The sequence below is a fragment of the Alosa pseudoharengus genome, unplaced genomic scaffold, assembly GCF_046254945.1.
Source record: "Alosa pseudoharengus isolate Yale_2024_CS ecotype anadromous, Long Island Sound unplaced genomic scaffold, YU_APseudo_1.1 YU_APseudo_1.1_scf_7, whole genome shotgun sequence".
In the NCBI taxonomy this organism is placed as follows: Eukaryota; Metazoa; Chordata; class Actinopteri; order Clupeiformes; family Clupeidae; genus Alosa; species Alosa pseudoharengus.
Window position 1 is genome coordinate 20,050,456 of NW_027468859.1, and position 24,242 is coordinate 20,074,697.

Sequence of the window (24,242 nt, forward strand, 5' to 3'; positions counted from 1 at the left end):
TGGCCCTTGTAATGACAAATGTAAGTCGCTTTGAATGAAAAGCGTCTGCTAAATGAATACATGGAAATGTAATGACATGCTCTGCGTGCAGAACTGGCAGTCTCCTCATCATGGACCGGCCAGTTAGTAAAAACGCTACCCGATAATGTCAGATTACATATTGTTAAAAGAGATGATTTATATTGTGTGTGTGTGTGTTTGTGTGTGTGTGTGTGTGTGTGTTGGTACACACGGGTCGGTGTTATGGGGAGTGTTCTGTCCATGTAATCAGTGACCACAAGATGGAAAGTGCTTGTTTTTAGGGTTTGGAAGGAATGTGCATCTGTGGTCATACAATTGTGTCTGCGCATGACTGACATCACAGCTCAGGACACATGGGGTTAACTCAGGCCATAGCTGATCGAGGCAATGCCTTCTTTCTTTACGATGGCCATATGTCTCCCCCTAGTGGGCAGAAGGTAGCACTGCAACACTAGAAATTCCGTGCACGTGTGTGTGTCTGTGTGCATGTGTCTGCGCTAAATTTGGAAGATTCTGACTCTGTGGCTGGGGCCAAAGCCTGAGGACGGTCCAGAAACTCATTCATTTTTCAGGTAGCCATTTGGATGTTCATTTCTCTCACCCCTCACCAACTGACACATGCTCTCTCACTCACTCTCACACACACACACACACACACACACACACACACACACACACACACACACAATGTTTTAAAGCAACACCAAAGAGTTTTTTGTACCTTAAAATAATGTTTCCAAAATCGTTTCAGTGGTTCATCAACTCGTAACAGGGTGAACGGCAATTCTGCATTCGCTTCGCGGCCCTCTATCGGCTATAACCGCTCTATGTAAGTTTGCCAGATCGGGTAGCGGATCTGTAGTTCGATGGAATGAGACATAAGAAACTACAAATTTGACTTGCATCTGATGTCGCAATACATCGTACTTTTATAAGTCATGCAAAATATTCTACCTTGTCTTTGGACATCGTTATTTGCAAAGCCGGTGCTGGATAAACAAATAGCGTAATAAAAGTCCATTTTGATATCCCCCCCCCTTTCTCTCTCTCTCTCTTCTCTCTTTCTCTCACTCCCTTTCTCTTTCAATCTTCCACTCTCTCTCCCTTACTCACTTGTTCTCTTTTCTCTCCCTGCATCCCTCTTCAAAACTGCTTAATCCACAACTTGGAGGACAAGTAGAGAGTGAATGTAGGTCATTTTCAAATGAGCGTTTCAGGGTTGAATTTATTTATAATTTCTTTGTAGTTTCTTTATTTATGCCACAAAGTATTCAAACGTGCATTATAGTGTCATAATCAACAGTGTCTTACAAACAGGTGTCATAAATACATATTCACATATTTTCCTGTCCGGAAAGTCTTAAATTATATATAGATATATATTTTATATATAGCTGTGTCTTTAAAAAAAAACAATAAAGTGCTGATATACTTACACAAAACTAGATACTAGCCATTATGTGACTTTTCTATTCACCAAAAAACAAAAGCTCACACTCTGTGCGATAATAGACTTTAGAAGGGGAAGGTTCCCTGATCCAGGAGTTGGGAGGGTCTGTGTGTGTTAAGATCCCGATTGGAAATCCTCATTCAGCTGGTTTTAAGTTTACACACTATAGGTTCAACTGCTTTTAGGTTCAACTGATTTTCGGAGCGTAAATAGAAATGGCAGATGCAAGGTTCGTTCTCACCTGCTTCTTGGGGGAATCATATTTTGATTCCAAAATGCAATATTATTATTCCATAAAACCCATCCGTTAAGTGAGGTACAGTTATGAGGTGCAGTGAAAACCCCCATTTTATTCTTCTCATATAAAAAATCACTCAGTGACGGAAGTCCATAATGGACTATGAAGTGACCGCATATCCTCAGTGGTCAGCCTAACTTGGGAATTATGAAATCAATTTTTTTCTCCAAATTTCCCACCTAAAGTGAAAAAGACTTGAGGGGATGTCCATCATGTGCAGCCTCCAAGATGGCAACTCGTGTTTTATAATCCCAGCAGGGTGTGAGGGCAGCGTGAGGACGAACACACTGACACCAAGCAACCCTCCAGACACAGATTTGGGATTTGGGATCCTGGGATGGATTTGGGGTCTTAGGCAAGAGCTACAGTACACACAAGGCGCTTAACTGAAGTGTTCCGTTCGCGACACGTAAAATCAATTTTTAAAGACTGGTCTATTTTTTTTTCAAACGTACGCGCCACTTTGATTATAGTGGCAGCTAATTGTTGCAGCAGACGCTACGCGAACGGAACACTTCAGTTACGCGCCTGGTGTAGTAGCTCATACCTTAGGCAAGCCTCTCGGACAGCAAAACCACAGCATGAGTTTCACTGTGTCTCTCGCATCACACTCACACACAGTTTAGTTTCATTTCGTTTCTTTCTCTCAGACGCTATACAAATCCAAATCCCCCAATACACTCAAAGCACCCACTCACACTCGTAGGATGCGTGCCTAAGAAGAATTTGTCAAACTAGCACATTCCATCAATTGCTATAGTTAAGAGAGGTTTCCTATTTCCATCATTCACAGCCCTCCCAGTGTAATCTTTGGTGTAGCATGCTTCTCATTCTCCCTCCTTTCCTATACAATGATCTCCTCGGCCTAAAACCTTGCCACCACTACAGACTGATACAGGGGAGGATTCTGGCCTTTTGCTTTTGCTTTCCTTAGTCTACCAGTAGAGGGCAGTACGTCTGTAGGATAAGATTGCTGACTCTTCCACTTAGAAGTGAGGTGTGACTAGATTTTAATGATTTGTATTCTAAGATGTATTTGGAAATTAATTTAACCAATGCATAACATGGAAATGTCAATATACTATTAATTGTATGGCTGTCATGGCAAGATTTGTGTTCTTGATCTGGTCTGGAGAATGTTTTTTTTTTTTAAATACCCAATTTATTCAGTGTTAGGATGGAATGACCCAATATCACAAATTGTTAGTGGTCGAATGATTGAGGGGAAAGTAGGAGAATAAAGAAAGAGAAATGATCTTGATTAGGTTGCACCCTCTACATAACCAATCTACCTCCTCACCGCCCATCTCGCTACCTGCCCCACACATTACGTCATGATCTGATTGGCTGGGGCACGTCACATGAGTCTGACCAAGATTAGCATGAGAAGTAGCACCACCACGATGAGCAGGAAGTTGAGCATGAGGTTCAGCCCACGGTTGTTCACCAGATCCATGGCTCCGAGGAAGGTTGCAGGGGATGGTTGCAAGATGGCTGGCTGACGAGATCTCGGGCGAGACGAGGTTAGACGAGGTTTCGTGTAGCAGCAGCAGTAGCAGTAGCAGGAGGAGTGTTGTGGAAGAGTGGTGGTGGTCAGATAGCTTGAAGCAGGCCTCCACAGTCAAGACTACTGGCAGGAAGAGTTGGTGATTGGTCGATTCACGGAAGGGCGGTCAATACCATCCTCTCTGTTGCAGTTCATAGGCTGCTGCTACATGTGACAGACAAGACAGGGAACCAATGAGGGCACAGTCACACTGCCCTGACATGAACCCTCTACTTTCCCTGTATTCTCTTAAAATCAAAGAATTATGTTTCTTGGGTCAGTTGACCCTCGTCAACTGAGGACTGTTTGGTCAAAGAGTGTATCAGTTGACACAGGTTTATGTGAAGGCTGTCGGTGAACATTGGTGCACTTGGAAGCATGTTAGTCTGCTGTGGCTGGTTTATTCATGAAACGGTTAGTATCGAGAGGAAGTGAACTTGTGAACACACACACACACACAAAAACAATCCAAAGTGTCTGTAGGTAAAACCACACAATCGCACACACACACACAACATAATACAACAACTAGGTGGTCAAAGTAGTTTAGGTTTATTGCACAGCTTTTGAGTGTGTGTCTGTGAATGCAGTATGGTAGAGTGACATTAGAGTCCCATACACAGAGTGCCTCAGTGGTGACATGCAGCAAGTAAGCAGTGGTGAAGTGACTGTAATCAAAACACACACACGTGTATTCAGCTGCCCATTTCGGCGTGTGTGTGTGTGTGTGTGTGTGTGTGTGTGTGTGTGTGTGTGTGTGTGTGTGTGTGTGTGTGTGTGTGTGTGTGTGTGTGTGTGTGTGTGTGTGTGTGTGTGTGTGTGTGTGTGTGTGTGTGTGTGTGTGAGATTAGATGCTACATTGGAGCCAGAGGTCCTCAACTACCACTGCTGTCCAAGTGTAGTGCTGAACACAGAACACACTGAACCCAGTTCTCTCCTGTCTGTCAACTGTGTACAAGCTTTAGCTGTAGCAGTGAACACATGTGTCTTCAGTTCATGTTAGCACATAGAACATTCCTATCAACATTAACATAGAGGCAATTTTTGTTGACAAAAAAAAAAAAATAGCTGCAAGAACTAGAACAAAAGCCGTGTATATTAGCTACATAAGTAACTACAAGTGCTAAAATACAGCTTAGGTGCTACCAACTACAAGAAGCAGCCATGTTGCATCATCATCTAACTCCAGCACCCTTCTCAATCATCCAATTCAATTGGCCAACCCCTTTCACAGTTCTGGTAATCCCAGTCCCCCATTGGCCAGTTGGGAGCCCCCTGTCCCGCCCCCACCCCCCCTCTCACATCAATAGGACGATAATGTAGATGAGGAGAAGGCAGATGAGGATGAGACAGAAGTTGACGAAGAGCTCCTGCATGTTGCGCTTGGCGTGCGGGGGGATCTCCATGGTGGACGCCCGGCGGATGGCGTTGCGCGTCATGTGACTCACTTTCTCCATGCCTGATTGGTGGAGATGGGCAGCTGGCCAGTGAAAGGGGTGGGGTGAGGGGGGTTGTGGTGAGATGGGGGCAGGCAAAGTTTTCTCTGTGATGGGGGGTGCAGGGAGGAGGGGGGGCTGTTGTGACTTGATATTAGTAGAGCGGGAGAGAGAGAGAGAGAGGGAAAGATGGAGAGATGTGAAGAGAATAAAAGAAAAGAGGGCTAAGTGGGAGGAGCGCCAACTAGTGTTTTGGTGGAGAGGAAGTGACTGGAGGCGGCGTGATGGCGTGAGGTCAATCGGACAGGATGGGACTAGTGGTGGACAGGAGGTGACCAGTCGCTCCGTGGGTAGAGCTGGTGGAAGGAGCAGCAGAGAAGGTGTATAAGTGGAGAAGAATCACACAAACAAAAACAAACAAACAAGAATAACACACAAAATATCCTCTCAAGCCGTTGACAGTTTCCCTCGTCATTGCTGTTCTTTATAAACCAGGGGTCTCAAACTCAAATGAGCTGGGGGCCACTTCTGCCAATGTCATCTGATTGGAGGGCCACGTCAGTGTTAAAGAATAATACAAAAAAAGAACGGCTATTTCCTAAAATGCAATATTGTTTTCAAATGTATTTTTAAACACAAAACTACAAACAGAAAGTGCTGAAAGTCTTTTTTATCTATTTTTAGACACCTGTGCTAGCAACCTTAGCTTATAAATAAAATAATGATTAAATAAATGTTAATACAAATTATAAAAACAAACAAAAAAGCATAAAAACAGGTAGGCCTATGTGTGTGTGTTTCACACCAAATGAAAATAAACTATTTTAAACCTTACAAACTAGGTGTCAGGGTTAAGAAAGCAACACCATTGGATTTTTATATCAAAATGTCAAAAGGCCATGGCTTGAAAGTGGTCAGAGATAAAGTCCTACTGTAAATGTAAAAATCTTTGTGTATAAACAAAAGTTTATGAAGGGGGTAAATTTACCCATCTAATTTGCCACTGGATGGCAAGCCCCTCAAATTATGCACCTTTCAGTAAATACTGGATGAACATATTACTTCCTTTTTTGTCATATTACCCACATAACAGGAAAACATATAAGATGTATACCAACAATAGTAAACTATTACTAGCCCATAACCACAAGGCCTACAATAAAGTATCCTGGTCAAATCAGTTCCTATCGCGGTTGACTTTGTAGTTCTTCAGAGCCCTATTTCTACTACCCCTGCTGTCTGTACCACGTCCATTACCACTATCATCACGATTACCACTGCAACCTCCAAGCTATGTTGGGCAGAGGGTCGAAATAAGCATGGTATGCTTGGTGGACACCGTCGTAGGCTATACACGCAAAGACACACCTCCATTCACAGACGCACCGTGACTAACTGTCAATAGACGATCGATCATAATCTCCAAAAAGAATATTCTCCTTCAGAATCAGAAAAGGTGAATAACATAGCCTACCCAAGACTTCATCACACGTGAACATTTGGTGTAGGCCTATTTCTGCTTCAATTTGTGCAAAACTATGGCCTGCATCGCTTCCGCGTCATTACAAATGCACGTCTTCGTGTTTCCCGCGTGTAGCTTAATACAAGTATTTCCTGAAAACTTTGTGCAGCGATTTTAGGTTTGAATCAAGCTCTGGATGTCTAGCAAATAGTGGAGGAGAGTACAACTGAGAATTGTCACCGTACTTGGATCTATCGTCTACTTTAATCAGTACCGTTGTTTGTTGCAATTAAAAATACCCTCAAGGGCCAGATTACATTATTATTTTGACATAGGTCGCGGGCCGGGAGTTTGAGACCCCTGTTATAAACCCGCTCATCATTCACCACCCACACAGTGCACACAGAGCCATGCATTCTCATCAGTGCAGGCTTGGACCCTGTGATTCAGTCTCATCAGTGCAGGCTTGGACCCTGCGATTCAGTCTCATCAGTGCAGGCTTTGAACCTGTGATTCAGTCTCATCAGTGCAGGCTTTGAACCTGTGATTTAGTCTGATCAATGCAGGCTTGGACCCTGTGATTCTAGATGTGTTTCACTGTCAATAGGTGAACTGGAGAAGTTGCTGGTGGTCGTGCCCCATTGCCAACGTGTTTCTGTGAAGCTCGTCACCTCAAGGGCAGACAGTCAAAGTGACATATGCAACTGATGAAAGGAATTTGGCCTATGAGAGGTGGGAGGACCCCCCCCCCCACCACCGTTCTGATTTTCGCTCAACCCTTCATCAGCAGCAACCGTGAACTCGCAGTGTTGAAGTGTGTCTGAAAAGCAAACCTTTTTTTTTTTTTCAAGCACTAAGGCTGGGCCTGTGTGTATTTTTCTTTTTTTTTTTTTTGACTCTTTTTACTGCACTCTGAATTGTTTGATTTTGTGTGTGATTCAGAGGAGGGCTGTGAGCAGACCGAGAGACTAGCTGAAAGCTCAGCAGTGAACATTCAGTACTTTTGCCTTGTAAATCGAGAGTTTGTTTACTGAGACTTCAGCAATCTTGTTTTTAGCTGGAAGTGAAACTAGCGCTACGGCAGGTTCTCAGCAGGATTGAAAAATGATCAAAATCCCTGATGTTATGAGTTTATTTATACGGTCTTGGTTGTTTGGTAACATTTCTTGCTGTGATTGTTTTATCATTACTTCTGCTTTGGCGTTTATTTGCTGCTTGATATCCAGGGTGGGAAAGAGAAGACCTGTTCGGGGTTCTGCGTGTCTTCTTACCCTTGTACAATTAAAGATGAAGATTAAGACAACAATTAAAGATGTTATAATGCCTTTAGTTTGAGTGACAGGTGAGTCACTCCTGGCCTTAAGCCTTGGAGGCAGACTGATGGACCCACTATGGTGTTCCCATGGCTGTTTTTTAGCAGTAGTACAGGGCGAGGGACATGGCGCCATCACACACACACACACTCAGATGAGCCTGCTGACAGCCGCTTATCAGGCGCCTCCGCCGACGCGCCAGCGGTTATTCTTAGGGATGACCTTTGCCTATCTCAGAGAGGTCAAACTCCCTTTCAACCCCAGCCAGCCCTCCTGTCACCCCCCACAGCGGAGGAGAGAAGCGAGGGATAAGAGAGGGAGAGAGAATGTCTTTTTGTGTGTTTGTGTGTGTGCGTGTGTTTATGTCTCTCTGTCTGTGTGTGTGTGTGTGTTTGTGTGTGTTTATGTGAGGGGTGGTGACTGCTCTGCTGTAAAACCTGCTAATTCGTCTGTCACCAGCTCCAAGCTGTCCCTGAGCTGTGCCAAGAAGGAGATGGCTCCAGCCCATAATAATCTTTGATGCGTCTCAAAAGAGAGACTGGCCATGATCCGATTCGTCGCCACGGGAAGTGGGCTTTTATGCCATCATATGTCCAGTCTCCATCCCAGTTTTATTAAAAAGCTGCCGCACAGGGCATATGAATTGGCACACTCCGAGCGAGCAGGAGAGAGAGGGGGGGCAAGAAAGCTGCACTTTGCAAGTTTTTATGTGATTTAATCACAACCTGCCTGTTGGGTTGAAGAGAGAGGAAAAGGCTTGACGGCAACCTGTGATTACTCTAGAAATCAGTGTTTCTCAAACTTTTTCAGACCAAGGACCACTTAACCAATAAAAAAAAAAAACTCACAGACCACCTTGCTAAAAAAAAAAAAAAGAGTAGACTTACTTTAACAGTATATAACACAATAGACCCTACTCACTGAACCACCTTGCTTATTGTGTCAGATTATTCATATGATTTAAACTGGCATAGCTTACATAGGCAGTGTTGCAGAACTGTTTGGATTTGCATACAAGTTGGTTCAATATCGCAAACAACTCATCTATATTATATTTTACCACGTCTGCTCGCTGACCACTTGGGATAGCTTGCGGACCACCAGTGGTCCCCGGACCACATTTTGAGAAACACTGCTCTAGTTAGTGTGTTCTGTAAAGCAGGTCTTGATCTACTCTGTGTATGCACTTAGCTACTCCTATAAAATCCTGCCATGCCTTCCCCATGTCTTACTCTGGCAGTGAATCTCCATGGTCCCCCAGGGGCCGCGTCGAGTGACTGACAAACGGCCTCGGACTCGAGAGTGGCGCCCGTCTGCCACGCCGCTCGGGTAGCAGCCGACTGGCGTACCATGACTGCAGCAAATTATGACTGGTGATTTTGTTTGTCAGCACCCGCAAGCCGCAAACTCTGGACTGACCAGGAACTACTTTCACAGAGGAGTGTGTGTGTGTGTGTGTGTGTGTATGTGTGTGTGTGTGTGTGTGTGTGTGTGTGTGTGTGTGTGTGTGTGTGTGTGTGTGTGTGTGTTTGGACGGGGGAAGGGATTAACAGCGCCCTTCCACTAACCCCCTTAGGACACCGATAAGTGGGTCAATTTGCTCGCTTACTACTTTTTTGGCGGAAGGGGGCTTGCACGCTAGATCCAGCCCCTACATGGCCAGTTTAGGGGAGGATGTCGGAACCCAACCAGCGCATTGCACGCACGCACGCTTGTACACACACACACACACACACACACACACACACAGACAGAGAACGAGCAGAAATGCGTTTTTAGTGCTCCCGAGGCTGTTGGCCAGCTAAATTCAGCAACACTCCATCATAGAGAGAACATCCCCAGGGTTGCCAAGAGAGGGAGGGGAAAAAAAGAGAAGAGTACAGGGGGAGGAAAAAAATGAGCGATGTCAAATTAAGACTGGATCGAACCGAAGAAGGAAATCCTGAGGAAAAATCTGGCGCAGAAAATTCCCAAACTCCCAACTGTGTGTGTTTGCACACTTGGAAGGCTTTGGATGTTTTTCTCGGTCTCCCTTCCTCCCTCTCTCTATCTCTCTCCCTATCTCTCTCTCTTAAACTCTCTCTCTCTCTCTCTCTCTCAAACTCTCTCTGTCCCCCTCTCCCCTCATCGTTGGCAAACATCCTGAGCAAATAACTTGTTCTAAAGCTAAGCACGGATTCTGACCGGCCACCTCCCCCCGTGCCCAACTTTCCATGAGGGCATACACAAGCAATGCGGCGGGTAGCCGCAGCGATGGACAGCGTGGGTGTCCGCAGTCGGGCCGTTTGACCCTGAAAGCAAGGGCATTAGAGGGCACCTATGCCCGCCTGCCAGCCAGGCTGGAACAGCTGGCTAAGAGTCGCCCAGCCCTTCGGAAATCCCACTACCTGCTCCGTGGAGTTAAAGATGAAGTGAAAACTATGCCAGAAATTCATCAGCTCTAATTGACGTTGGCATCAGCTGGTGTACTGCTGGCGTCTTTGATCATCTCCTTGTCTAAGCCTGTTGACCTTCATGGGGTAGTAAAAAGCCCTTTTGTTGTCAATTGTACATACTCCTGTGCATAGTTGTAAACGCATAGATATTTTAAAGGATTGTAGTCCTGGTTCCGTGAATATAACATCGAGAGTTATTTACCTCCAGAGAAATATTCAGTACCTCCATTATTCTCTGTGGCTAAGAAGGCGGCAGGGATATTCAGTCATTGCACTGCGGGAATATTTGCCCACCAAGCTTGCATAATGCCCACCAGTGCCTAAGGAGAACTGTGTAGCCAGCTGCGCATGTCTTTGATCAATACGCACTTTAGAGACTACACTGAATCGAATGAGTGTTTTGTCTCATCAACTTTCAATCAAAGTGAAGGCAGCTCTCCTCTAAGCTTTGATAAGGACCGGCTGTGTTAGAGCGCAAGTTTGTGAGGGGGGGAAGTGTGTGAATGTGAATGAATGTGTGTTTGAGTGTCCCGTGATGGTCTGCTGTTGCCTCCAGCAGTGATGTGTTCTAACCTTTTACTTGTCTCACAGGGCATCCTTTGTACTGACCGCAAAACTCATTTGACTGCATGCAAAGAGAACACACTCAAGTGTACCGAGAATGCAAATGCACCGTATGTGTCCCTCCGTATGTGTGGGTGGTTGAGTGTTTGTTTGGCCTTTTAGAGTCAGACAGAACTGTAATCTCTGACTTGTGTTTCACATGGGGATAGTGTGTTTGGGATATGCCGAGGATCAGTTAGACATCTGTTACACCGAAGTGCCTTTGGTTACCATTTGATATCTGAACTTAATTGTAATCCCCCGTCATTCGCACATATATTTGGCACTACATAATGATGATGTTGCTGATGCTCACTTGTGAATTATCAGGCATATTCCATTGCATAGATTACATTCTATCCAAGTGTCGACACAAAAATAGAGTTGGTTACGCCATTAAGCACTGTTACACAATTGCCGTCCATTTTACTGGAACTAACTTTTTCCAAAAGCACTAGAGTTCTAACCCCACTCTTAACTGCCCCTGTCCCACACATCAAAAGCCTCCACTCTAGAATGTTCTGATCAACCGTTGCTGTTACAGTACCCACAGGTGCCCTGCTGCTTTCCAGTGTGCCCTCTGCCATCTTACCTGGCTGTTGTGCGGAGAGGCGTTGGAGTTAGGCCGACTGAGGGGGTTCCAGGAACAGAAGTGTGGAACGTCAGGATTTGGCTCACAGGAGTCCACTAGAAGCACTCTGTATCTGGGTCTGGTCGCAACTGGTTGGTCAGGGTTTCTGGAAGCCTTGTGAAGTCTGTGTGGTGGTTAGGGGGGAAATATCAGAGAGAGGGGTGGAGAGAGGCAAAAAAAGGAGGGAGGGAGTTGGTTAAAGAGGGAGGAAAAGAATGAGTGAAGAATAAATGGGAGGGGACTATCCCCTCATTTTCTCTCTCCCTCCCATGATTTGTGGATGGTCGGAGTGTGTGCGTGTGTTTTGTTTAGCTGGATACATAGCACATAGCTTGTCAGAGGAGATCTTTACCTGACAAAAAAGCCACTAAGCTGGACAGGACTGTAGTCGTCCAGTGGAAGCAGTTATGCAAACACAACATCCTTCTATCCCTTTCACCAAGAAGCATCCCAGCTGGAAGCACAAGCCTTATAGGCATTGGAAATTAGACAGTGCTGTAAGACAGTGCTTGAAGAGAGTGGAAACACCAGCAAAGTGTTGACAGTACTGTTTACTTCTTGTTTTTGTGGTTCTCATGTCCTTTTTAGACACTCTTTACGTCTTAATTTAGACCCTTAACACTTTTGGAATCCTGTACAGCCTGAGGGGTTCCTCAGGGCTTACTTACCGGACCTGTCTAAATCAGGTGTTGGGTCCACTGGTAGGTGTAAAGGAACTCCAACGAAGGCCTGTGTGGGTGTGTTTTCTGATATGAAAGGTTGGTGAGAGTGGTGGATGCCAGATCAAGAATAGCTCATAGATTCAGTGAGTGGTTTGTCTTTGGTAGTGACCTGAATATTCTGTTGATATTAGTGCCACTGCCAATGTAGGTTTGTGTGTGTGTATAGATGGATGTTTGATATATTATGACAAAAACTAAGCAGTAGGCTTTGTTTGCAACTGTATATGACTAAGTGCCAACACAAACGTGTAACTAATATGTGTTTGTTTGGTCATCATCAGTGATTCTTTCCAACTGGCGTCAGTGAATGTGTGTTTGTGCTGGTGGACAGTTGCTTGTGTGTTTGTCTGGAGGGCAGTAGGTCTGGAAAACCCCAGGCGCTCTGGGAAAGTCTCCCTCCTTCCTGCTCCTCTCTCTCTCTTTCTCTCTCGACTTTTTGGCAGCAGGGGAGGAAGAAAGCTGCAAGTTTGGGGTCTCATCATCCTCTTCCTTATAAGGGGCTGCAGCCCAGGCAGAGATAAACAGACAAATGCACACACACACACACACACACACACACACACACACACAGAGCAGAAGAATGAGGGAAGATGTTAAGTGTGTTTCGAACACCTGTTACAATGGGGATATATTTACAAAGAAGAACAGTGTTACTCAGCAGAAGGTCTAGTTAGAGAGAGAGAGAGAGAAAGAGCGGGAGAGAGAGAGAGTGACGAAGAAGACAAGAGGGGAAAAAAGGATGGACAGCATTAGAGTACAGTGATGGAAAGAGAAGAAGGAGGGATGGGGAAAAGATCTGGAGAGAGAAGGAGACAGGAAGGGCACCTGAGTGAGCTCTGTCGAGCCCCTCTGCTATAAACATTGTGTGTCTCTGTGCCAACAAAAACAAACACACACACACACACACATAAACACACTCTTTTCAAAGCTCATCACCTCCACTCTCACTGACTCAGTTATGCAAACCCATAAATACACTAGATGCCAGGAGAGAAGTGTGTGTGTTTATCTGTGTTTATCTGAGCACATAGAGGAGAAGGAAATCTTACTAAGATAAGTTATATACTGTCTTGATACTAACTAAAGTGTAATGAACAATTAATCAATCATTTATTAAGAGTGGTAATAATGGGGATGGATGGTAGTGTATGTGGCAGATAGCAGACACTGCTTCATGTTATGTTGACTGGGGAGAAAAAGCCCTGTTGTCTCAACGTGTAGCCTAACTTATTTCCAGAAATGGAACAATATTTGGTCGATTGTATGGTTAGGTCATCCACCTGACCCATCACACTCGAGGGGAAATCCTGTGTGTGTGTGTGTGTGTGTGTGTGTGTGTGTGTGTGTGTGTGTGTGTGTGTGTGTGTGTGTGTGTGTGTGTGTGTGTGTGTGTGTGTGTGTGTGTGTGTGTGTGTGTGTGTGTGTGTGTGGACAGTGCTATAGCAGGGTAATGAATGGCTTTCACGTGTCATGGAGCAGGATGTTTGAAAGCCTTTGAGCCTCAGCTTTCTATGTGTGCCAGCACCCAACATGTGCCTCTGTTCCAGTCTGCCTTTGATATCTGTGTCCAGACAGGCCATTCCATTAATGTATCGCCACTCAGACAACTATGAATTACCGCCATACCACACACATGCTCTCATGGGCGCGCGCACACACACACACTCACACACCAAGGCACTCATTGCCTCTCATCTGCTCAACAAAACGAGTGTTTGTGAGAGTATAATTTGCTTGTGCGTTTGTGTTTGTGTGTGTTTGAGGTTTGTTTGTTACTGTATGAGGAGCACTGTTAAGCTTGACCTTTGGGTAGATGTGCCTGGTTTATAGGCTGTTAATGTGCATAGTTGTTGTGAGTGTGTGTTTGTGTGTAGCTGTGTCGAGCTGAGAGCCATAGCTGGCTGGCCCTCAAATGCACATGCAAACACACACACACACACACACCTCAATGTCCACGGTGCCTCGTCCCTTCAAACCTCACCTGTCCATCCACAGCACTAATCCACCAGATGTTTTTAGAAAAATGAAGGTCGGACCACTCACCTCATCCCTCTCTTTCTTCCCATATTTTGTATTTTCTGTGTCTCCTTTTCATGTGTGTGTGTGTGTGTGTGTGTGTTGAATAATCTTAAGTTAAACAGTGTTTAACCTCTGTAAACATGCAAAAGAAATCAACCAAAACAGTGATATTTTTTCTGATGCCACCGATCGGTGGTAAAGCTCCTAGCTGGGTGACACTGTGCTTTTGCAGCTAGCAACAGAGTTCTGGAATTTTGAGAAGAATCCTGCAATATAGATGAGTGCTGCATTCATCATTTATCAGGCAGGAATATATGGGCAACCCTAGTTTCAGCCAAGGAGATTGAAGTGAGAGGGAGGGAGGGAGAGAGAGAGGGAGGGAGGGGGGGGGGGGGGGCAGGCAGGTGTGATGGGATTCTGAGAAGTGCCAGGAGATTAGCGAGTTGTTGTGTGTGTGTGTGTGTGGGGCTGAAAGCTGTCACACCAAGCGGGACAGAATCTCACACAGGCACTCTCTCACACACACACACACACACACACACACACACACACACACACACACACACACACACACACACACACACACACACACAGAGCATGGAGAGGGACAATGACAAAAATTTCCTCTCTCCCTCATCCCCTCTCTGTTCTATCGCTACTTCATTTCCCCAGTCAGACACACACACACACACACACACACACACAGAGGTCAGGTGCATTATTTTCTGCACCGTATCACCCTTCCTACGCAAAGTGCCCTGTGGTGTGTTGGTCATTAACCTGGCCATGTTATTTTAAGCCACAAACGAATGCTCATTATGGCTCTGCTGTTTTAATAGGTTACCCAGTAACCCTCTCTGCACACGCCTCACACAGCTCCAGAATCACCTGGACCAACACACTGCAGGCACTCTCTCTCTCTCTCTCTCTCTCTCTCTCTCTCTCTCTCTCTCTCTCTCTCTCTCTCTCTCACAACACTCACACACACACACACAGAGCATGGAGAGGCACATCTCCAGCAGCACCTGGACCTACACACTGCAGGCACTCACTCTTTCTCACACACACACACACACACACACACACACACACACACACACACACACACACACACTCACACACACACACAGAGCATGGAGAGGCACATCTCCAGCTGCAGCACCTGGATCTACACACTGCATGGCTTTGCCAGCAACACATTTTGTAAGCCTAACCTATACTTTCTATCTATACCACCATTTCTGATAGAAAGAGCTAAACACACAGATAAATCCCACTGATCCAGTTATTGGTCAGGTGTAGGTATGAAGTCAGACACAAAATATAAACAGATGCAGTAGTACAAGTAATTTCCTGTGTATTAGCCGCATTGTGTATAAGCTGCAGGACAGTGTATTATGCAAGTTAAAAGAAACAAAACCATATTAATACCATATTAAATACCATATTAAATTAATCGTTGGGAAATTATGGTAATTCCTAGCTAAGGTCTCCTCTGCACGGTATCTTAAATGTTATCCTCTTTCTGTATCTCTGCTACATCTGTGTGGCGTGGTTAGCCATTAGCTGGTTAGCCGTTAGCCTTGTGTGCACTGTTATTCCTGGTTAAGTGTGGAGCCGCAGCTGTTGTGCTTTGCCCTCTCTGTAGCCATAAACACACCTACCTGTTAGCCACAGCAGCCTTAGCAACCATAACATCTTGCTGTAGCGTGCTGACAGCCTGAAGGTGACAACGCAAACCTCACCCTGACTGTGGCCCTGTCATGTTAACACAGCTTGCTCTTACAAGAATCCCTGGCTAAAGTGTGTGTGTGTGTGTGTGTGTGTGTGTGTGTGTGTGTGTGTGTGTGTGTGTGTGTGTGTGAGAGAGAGAGAGAGTAATAAAAGACTCAGTGTAGCAGGCACACACTTCAGCTTGCTCTTACAAGATTATTCTCTGTCTCCAGTGGCTATGTGTGTGTGTAATACAAGACTAAGAGGAGCAGATTCTTCATATGCAGACAGGCCATTCACTGGGATTAGCAGCGAGCCACTGGAGACTTCAGTGAGGGAGTATTTAAGCACCAGCTCATGCAGCGATCACTTAACAAGACAAGTGACCTGCTGCCTGTCAAATGGGTGACACTGATGGTGATGGTTAGAAAGAGTCAAAGAGAAGTGTGTGTGTGTGTGTGTGTGTGTGTGTGTGTGTGTGTGTGTGTGTGTGTGTGTGTTACAATTTATGCTTTTAAGTCTGTGATTGTGAAAGTGGCAGAAGAGGCAGTGACAGAGAAAAATCTTGTGTGTGTGCCCATGCGAGCGTGCGTGCGTGCGTGTGTGCGTGTGTGTGTGAGAGAGAGAGAGAGAGAGACAGTGTTACAACCACACAGATTATCTCTGGGGGTGGTTTTAGCATCTAAATTAAAAGAGTTGACATTTCTGCCGTTGCATCCATCAGCACTATATGATGTATGGGACCGGCATGTACAACAACTGTTCGGTACTCTCCGTGTGTGTGTGTGTGTGTGTGTGTTTCTGCTCTATGGACACACCCATACATACTGACACTGGCATGGATGGCATCTGAAGCCGTGTGTGTCCTGAGGACAGATGAACGTCTAAAAAAGAAAAGTACGGCAGGGCCTTGTCACCATGCTAGCCACATACACACACACACACACACACACTCGCACTAAATGGTACTCATACACATCAGCAGTAACAAGGAGGCTTTCAACATGGAGATAGTCTTTTATTCGTTTAGACCTCTGAATAATTCAGCTAGCTGCTTTGATAAATATGTCGAAAGAAGAGATGCCAATATTGCTGAAATATAGCATAACATGGTTCACTTTGTCATCCATCCAGATTCTGGTCATCATCTGTTGTCGAGGGACACTGAGAAAATTGTTGCTTCAGATTGAGCACCACAGACCACATTAGATCTTAATAATAATAACTCTCATTAAGTTTGCGCTCGTCAGTGCGCACCAGACTGTGATTGACAGTCAGATCTCACACAGCCCTGCTCCAATTGGACCAGAAGAACCGGGAGCTGTGGATTTTTGCAAAACAAATAACAGGCTCTAGGTGGAGGTAGAGGTGCGGGGTTTTTTTCTAAAACCGGCTGATTTATGTTGTTCTGTCGGAGCATAGTGTTGGTTTCAGTGAATATCATCAGAAAAATCTTGCCAACTGCAGCTTTAATGTGGTTTTAAGATGAGTAAAAAATAATTTTAAGACAGCATCTCTTTGCACTGGCCGTTTTCGGATCCCAGGTGCCGATAATATGCAGGAATATCAGTCTCTTGTGGTTTTAAAATCTGGTCTAATGTAATGCTAGTTTCGGGCACGCACAAATCTCTTCCAGGTGAGCATTTTACGACTGGCGCTAAGTTTAGCCGTGACCCTGGTTGTGGTTGTCAGGCTCAGGCGTGAGTGGCCAGTAACATTTGCATGCGTAAGCACCTGTAGAGTGGCCAGCTGCTCTTTAGCGGTGAAGTGGTCTGGGCGGCCATGTTTGTTAATGCCGTGGAGGGCTCCTGGATATTTATACAAAGCATTGGAGCAATAACAAGGGATGAGAGGAGGATGGGAACCTCTCGTCTCTGGGGAAACAGGCAAAGTGTGTGTGTGTGTGTGTGTCTGTGTGTGTGTGTGTGGTGTGATGGAGAGGCTTCAGCAATAACCGTAGTGCTGGGTCAAAAATGCAGATGAAGTAGTTTAAAAGCCACATCTGTAAATATTCAGGTTTGTGTGTGATGGACAGGGAGGGAGTGTGTGTGTGTGATGGGCAGGGAGGGAGTGTGTGTGTGTGTGTGATGGGCAGGGAGGGAGTGTGTGTGTGTGTGTGTGTGATGGGCAGGGAGGGAGTGTGTGTGTGTGTGTGATGGGCAGGGAGGGAGTGTGTGTGTGTGTGTGTGATGGGCTGGGAGGGAGTGTGTGTATGTGTGTGTGTGATGGGCTGGGAGGGAGTGTGTGTGATGGGCAGGGAGGGAGTGTGTGTGTGATGGGCAGGATGGGAGTGTGTGTGTGTGGGCTTTACCAACAGAAAGTAGAGCAGGGTCAAGTATGTTGTTGGCGGAATTTTCTAGGTATTTAAAGGCCGTTCTGGAAATGTCCCCATGTCTGTGTATCAATTGGAGGTGTGTGTGTGTGTGTGTGTGTTAGTGTGTGTGTGTTAGTGTGTGTGACTGAGAGACTTCAGTAATACCGTCCCAGCAGGGTCCCATACATGTGGTTGAAGTATTTTTCAGGTGTTAAAAGGCCGCAGCGAGAGTGTCCATTAACTGGACGGGAATGGCAGCTATGTCCCCTCTCTCTTTGCACTGGAGGATTAATCTGGATCCCTGGCATACGTGGAGACACAAAGTCCTTGTCGTCTTTCTTGCACCCTGCTGTCTCTCTCTCTCTCCCTTCTCTCTCTATCCCAGCCATCTTTCTGTTCTCTTCTCTCTCTCTCTCTCCTCTTTCTCTCTGTTCTCTTTTTTCTGAGTCATATCCCCCAGTCTTTACTTAGCTTGTTGCTGCCTCTTTGAAGTGTAGCACACTGTGTTTTTCCCCTCTGGGCTTGCCAGCAGGCCTGATGAGGCAGTTGTCCGGTGCACTGTGCTCCTCTGTATGATCGTGGAGCTAAAGCTGGTTAGCTGTGCACTAGCTTACGAAACAGCCTCTGATGTAAGAGCTGCGGAGGCCTGTTAGTCAGAATCTTCAATAGTGCCCAGAACAGAACAGTGTTTCACTCCAGTCGCTGCAAGGAGAGTGCCAGTGAGAGGGTGATCTCACACACATGTATGGACACACACACACACACACACACACACACACACACACACACACACACACACATGTATGGACACACACACACACACACACACACACACACGTATGGACGCACGCACGCACGCACGCACACACACACACACACACACACACACACACGTATGGACACACACACACACACACAGGCACACACACACACACACACACACACACACACACACACACACACACACACACACACATGTATGGACAAGTATGCACGCACGCACGCACACACACAGGCACGCACGCACGCACACACACACACACACACACACACACACACATACATACACTCACTCACTCATTCACACACGCGCACACAGGCACACACTCTCATACATACATACATACATACATACATACATACATATACTCATTCATTCACACACACACACACACACACAACCCCTTTGTCCATATGTTTTACACACCTATTTCTGCCCCTATATAGACTAGATTGTTGTAATGTATCATATGCATCTAGTGATGGGAGAGCCATTAAGAGTCGTAGTAGGGGGCAGCCGTGGCCTACTGGTTAGCGCTTCGGACTTGTAACTGGAGGGTTGCCGGTTCGAACCCCGACCAGTAGGAATGGCTGAAGTGCCCTTGAGCAAGGCACCTAACTCCTCACTGCTCCCTGAGCGCCGCTCTTGTAGCAGGCAGCTCACTGCGCCGGGATTAGTGTGTGCTTCACCTCACTGTGTGTTCACTGTGTGCTGAGTGTGTTTCACTAATTCACGGATTGGGATAAATGCAGAGACCAAATTTCCCTCACGGGATCAAAAGAGTATATATACATATACACTTATACTAGTAAATAACATTAATCCCCGTGGCCTGTTTTGACCTGAGTCTGGCCAGCATCCGGACCTCTTATGGGCTTTACTGCCGACGCCACGGGGCTCAGATGGAGATGTGGCTCTCCTGTTGTGCACAGTCAGACTGCAGAGCTACACTGGTGACTGCAGAGGTAAAAATAGCCACCAACCCAAACACGTACACACACACACCCACACACACACACACACACACACAAAACCCCGTCAGGTATGTGAAGTGGGCTTTGTGACCTGCTGGGGTCTAGAGCGCCTGGTTCCTGTCATTACGGTTGTTTTTGTGTGTGTGTGTGTGAAAGCCCAGCACTAAAGTTTGTAGGAGAGGCATTCCACTGGTCACGTTTATATGAAGGCAAAAAACATTTGCGTGTGTGTGTGTGTGTTTCCATATTGTTTGTGTATTGTTTGTGCCCTCGGTCTTGACATCAATCATCGCCCCAGAGTTTTTGGCTGCTGAACTCTGAGCAACTTGGCTGACTTCTCTGGAAAGCTCTCAGCTATTTTAAAGAGGGACAAGTTAGAAGAAGGACAAATAAAACTCTGTATGTGTGTGTGTCTCCACTCTAGACAGTGCTGGCTGCATATCTATTTGCAAGACAATAACAATCCCACTGGCTAACTAAACTAACTACCATTAGTCCTCCAGAGCTGTGTGTGTGTGTGTGTGTGTGTGTGTGTGTGTGGTTAGAAACAATGAGAGGTCAACCTCATAGGCGAAGGCATGACCTCATTGACAGCTCCACACACCAAGCTTCCGGCACCTTCCAACTAACAAGGCATATGAGATTAGGTTCTCAGTACCACATGCACCCACACTCACACACACACACACTCTCTCTATCTCTCTCTCTCTCTCACATGCACACACACACAATCACAATCACTCTCACACACACACACACACACACACATATATACAATCACTCACACAACCACACTCTCTCTCTCTCACACACACACAAACACACTAAAAAAAATCTAAGTTATGCAGACATAAGAGTCCAGCGGAAACTCCTAGATAAGGGGGCATTCTTCTGAGAATAGACACCTGTGTTTTAGCCACTGACCCAATTACGATCCCCTCAGTTGCCCTGCTATACAGATTCCTGGTGTGATGGATTTGGACGGAGATTTCAAGAACAGTATCAATACTCTAAAATCTGCTCTGCTATTTTTTACCGTCATAATGATGGTAATGGATAATGATAAGGATCGGACGGAAGAAATTTCTTACTTCCTTCACAGATCATTTTAATCTCCCGTTTCCCATCGTCAAAGTTTCCAGTTACACGGTGACTTGATGTGCAAGTGCGTTTTTGGAATGGGGAAAGTGCTGTGTTCATGTGTGTTGGTGTGATGCATTGAAGACCGCACATCTGTACTGTATTGTACTGTGTTGTATGGACCCTTTCAAGAGAGTTCCATTATCAGCATCATAGTTGGCACCACAAGACTTCCTTTTTAACATTCCATAATGTTATCTTAATGCAGAGGAAGTAGATTGGGGCCCAAATAGAATGTTCAAGCATTGTTTGTGTTTACCTTGTTGAAAGGGTCTATTGACTCTGGTTGGCTGGTCTTTGTGTTTTCAGATGCTAGGGGGTGCTGCGTTGCCTGTCAACACGCTGGTGAAGATCAAAGAAGGGCTGCTCAGGCAGAGAGAGCTGGAGATTGACAGGTGAGAACCCTCTTCACGTCCTCCCGCATGCTTCCTCTCACTCCATCTCCCATCAATCATTCTCTCTCGCATCCTTCTCTTTCTCCATCACCCCCATCCCCTCTTTCACAAAGCCTCCCATTTCTTTCTGTCTCTTTCTTTTTTTCTTTCTCTCTCTCTTTCTTTTTTCTCTCTCTCTCTCTCTCTTTCTTTCTTTCTTTCTTTCTTTCTTCTTTTTTTCTTTATTTCTTTCTCTCTCTCTCTCTCTCTCTCTCTCTCTCCTCCAGGGAGTCTCCTGCTGCCCTCCCTTCCTCATGCATTCTGATGATTTGTCAAGCCCTGTAGTGTCCTGTAGTGTCCATTCCCAACTCAGCCTCTCCTTCCCTCTTGAACTCTCTCTCCCCCTCTGTGACTCACCTTCCCTTTCCCTCACCTCTTGTTCATTCTGTATGTCTATAAAAATGTGGGTGTGTGTGTGTGTGTGTGTGTGTGTGTGTGTGTGTGTGTGTGTGTGTGTGTGTGTGTGTGTGTGTGTGTGTGTGTGTGTGTGTGTGTGTGTGTGTGTGTGTGTGTGTGTGTGTGCACACGTCTGTGTGTGCTGTGGTTTGGTAGATGAGGGAAAGACTATGGAGAAGTGCCTGAGATTCCATGTATTTGTATGTGTGTGTACATCTGTGGGTGTGACAAGTAAAAGTGCTTGGGCGTGTGTGTGTGTGTGTGCGTGCGTGTCTGTGTATGTGTGCACATGCACACGTGACATGGCAGTGATGGTGACCTTCAGCAGCCATTTTTACAGCGGCATTCTCCACTGCGTCTGGACACTGGCTTCCAAACACAGAGCTGCACACACAGAGAGAGAGAGACACAGGGGAAGGGGACGGTGCTCTGTGTGAGGGGAAGCAGACGAAGCATGTGTTCCTCTGGGAGAGAGACCAGTTAGTACACTAGAGCCTACAAACATGCAGAGTGAACTGCATGAAACTCTGCATGTGTTACAGTCTCCCGTGTATACACATAAACACAACAACAAACACACATGATGAAAGGACACACACCTGACATCAGCCAGTCAGGACATACAGACACACACACACACACACAGACACACACACACACACACACACACACACACACACACACACACACATCCATCCCACCCTAGAGGATTACACATGAAAGGCCATGCTGGCTTTTAGTGGGATCTGTGGGTAGACCTTTCCAGCCCTGCTAATGTTGCAGGAGCTCTTACAGATGCCACTCAATCAGCTTCCACAGCCCCCCACTCCCCACACACCACCGCCCCCCACTCCCCACACACCACCGCCCTCCACTCCCCACCGCCCCCCACTCCCCACACACCACCGCCCCACAGTCAGCCTCAGCGCAGCTCAGCTCTATCTGCCCAACTTAACAACCCTTCACTATACTACTTCACCATTTGTCTCCATTCTGAAGCATTGCCTTGTTGAGGGAATAAAAAAAGTAATTTAGTATCTAATTTACCCCATAATGGCTGGCCTGGAATGAATGTTTCCTTAAGTGTGTTGTATCTCTTTCCAAGCAAAGCAAAGGTGGTATTTTTCAAAATAATACCTATTTATTCAACAAGGATTTTTAGGATGCAGGTGGCAGGTTTTGAAGTGATGGAGCATCTGCGCAAATTGTCCACCAGGTGGCACTGTGGCCAGGCTAAACTAGTCTCACTACCTCAGCAGTAATAGCTTTGATGCTGTAAACTTTTCCATTGCCTATGTCTACACACCACCACTGTTCATCACCCAACGTGGCTCAGTAGCATCATGTGCTAAGAGCTGAAGCATTTCTCATCATTTAAAATTCCGTCCCCAGCTGTTCTCTTGATGAACTCATGAATGGGAGGCAAACCCCTGCCTGCAAAAATGTTGAGTTGTATGTACTATATGTATAGGCTAGCTAATGGGTTTCTATGGAGTAAGAGAATGGGAAACATTGCAATTTTGTCAATGCATGTTTGCCTGATGAGATCTCATTCTGTGGTATGGACGAGTCTTTTCATAGGGCAGCACTTTTGTCCTGTTGCTAGGTTCTTGTGATCGTAACTGGCCTTGAAACCCAAAAGGAAGGCATATAAGAGGTTGTGAAGAGAGTTCCTTCAAACTGAGCTTTGTGTTGTGTGACCTTGCTGAGACAGTCCAGTATAATCATGCTTTGTGTGTGTGTGTGTGTGCTTCTGTGTGTGTGTTTGTGTGTGTGTGTGCGCGCGTGCGTTGGCGCCTCTTTCCAGACAAAAGCAGCAGATCCTGCAGCTGCACGCCAGAATACGGGAGAATGAGCTGAGAGCGCAGCATGTCCTCCACAACCAGAGGGGGCGCTGTGAGGAGCCCTACTTCCTCAAACCCAAGGTAAAGCCAGCACGGACAAAACTGCTAGGGCTCCCATTGCTGTGACAGAGGTCAGGCTTTTTAAGATGGATGCTGCAGAGGGGCTCCTGAGGCCAGTTCAGACCTAAGAATGTTTGTGTTACTGTGAATTGACCTTTAGGCTTCCGTTTTGTTTGTTTGTGTGTGTGTATGTGTGTGTGCGCACATATTTGTATTATTAATTAATTATAACTTAGAAATATAGGCTCTGCAAAGTTGTATTTAATCCTACAGAATGCTTTCACCTCTATTCGCTCTATTCCAACTATTCCAACAAACCGCCACCCTCTGATTGTTCTCCCGCTCTGTGTGTGTGTGTGTGTGTGTGTGTGTGTGTGTGTGTGTGGCGTCTCTCTCCCCATGCAGGAGTGTGTATGCGAGGGCAGCCCTGTGGCCCAGCAGCAGCAGCCGGCGGCCGTGTCGCCGATGTCCTCGGTAGCGGCGCTGGAGCGCCTGAGCCCGCTGTGCGGGGCGGGAACGGACGCGGCGGATATGGGCCGGCGCCTGGCCACCGCTGAGCTCGAGGTGCTCCACCTCAACGAGTTCCTGCGGCAGAACACGCGGAAGTACACAGAGGACATCAAGAAGCTGGAGGAGAAGGTGTGTGTGTG

At 46.1% G+C, this 24,242-nt stretch overlaps 2 protein-coding genes across 7 annotated transcripts in view; one reads left to right on the forward strand and one right to left on the reverse strand.

The window, feature by feature from the left end:
• Window positions 1-24,242, forward strand: part of cep85l (centrosomal protein 85L) — a 74,929-nt gene that overhangs the window by 35,267 nt on the left and 15,420 nt on the right. For all 5 annotated transcript variants that reach the window (XM_076271692.1, XM_076271693.1, XM_076271694.1 and 2 more), the window contains 3 exons: window positions 21,168-21,253; window positions 23,496-23,613; window positions 23,998-24,231. In XM_076271692.1, coding sequence (XP_076127807.1) covers window positions 21,168-21,253; window positions 23,496-23,613; window positions 23,998-24,231 — 438 coding nt within the window. The remainder of the gene's footprint in view (window positions 1-21,167; window positions 21,254-23,495; window positions 23,614-23,997; window positions 24,232-24,242) is intronic.
• On the reverse strand, window positions 1,229-11,361 carry pln1 (phospholamban 1). 2 transcript variants are annotated; one of them, XM_076271700.1, is made up of 3 exons: window positions 11,157-11,361; window positions 4,618-5,107; window positions 1,229-3,477 (listed from the first exon to the last, which is right to left on the reverse strand). In XM_076271700.1, exons 2-3 carry the CDS (start codon window positions 4,770-4,772, stop codon window positions 3,468-3,470), a joined length of 165 nt encoding a protein of 54 aa, XP_076127815.1. In that variant the 5' UTR covers window positions 4,773-5,107; window positions 11,157-11,361; the 3' UTR covers window positions 1,229-3,467. The 2 variants fall into 2 exon arrangements, with proteins under 2 accessions (XP_076127815.1, XP_076127813.1); XM_076271698.1 differs by having other exon boundaries at window positions 1,229-3,480.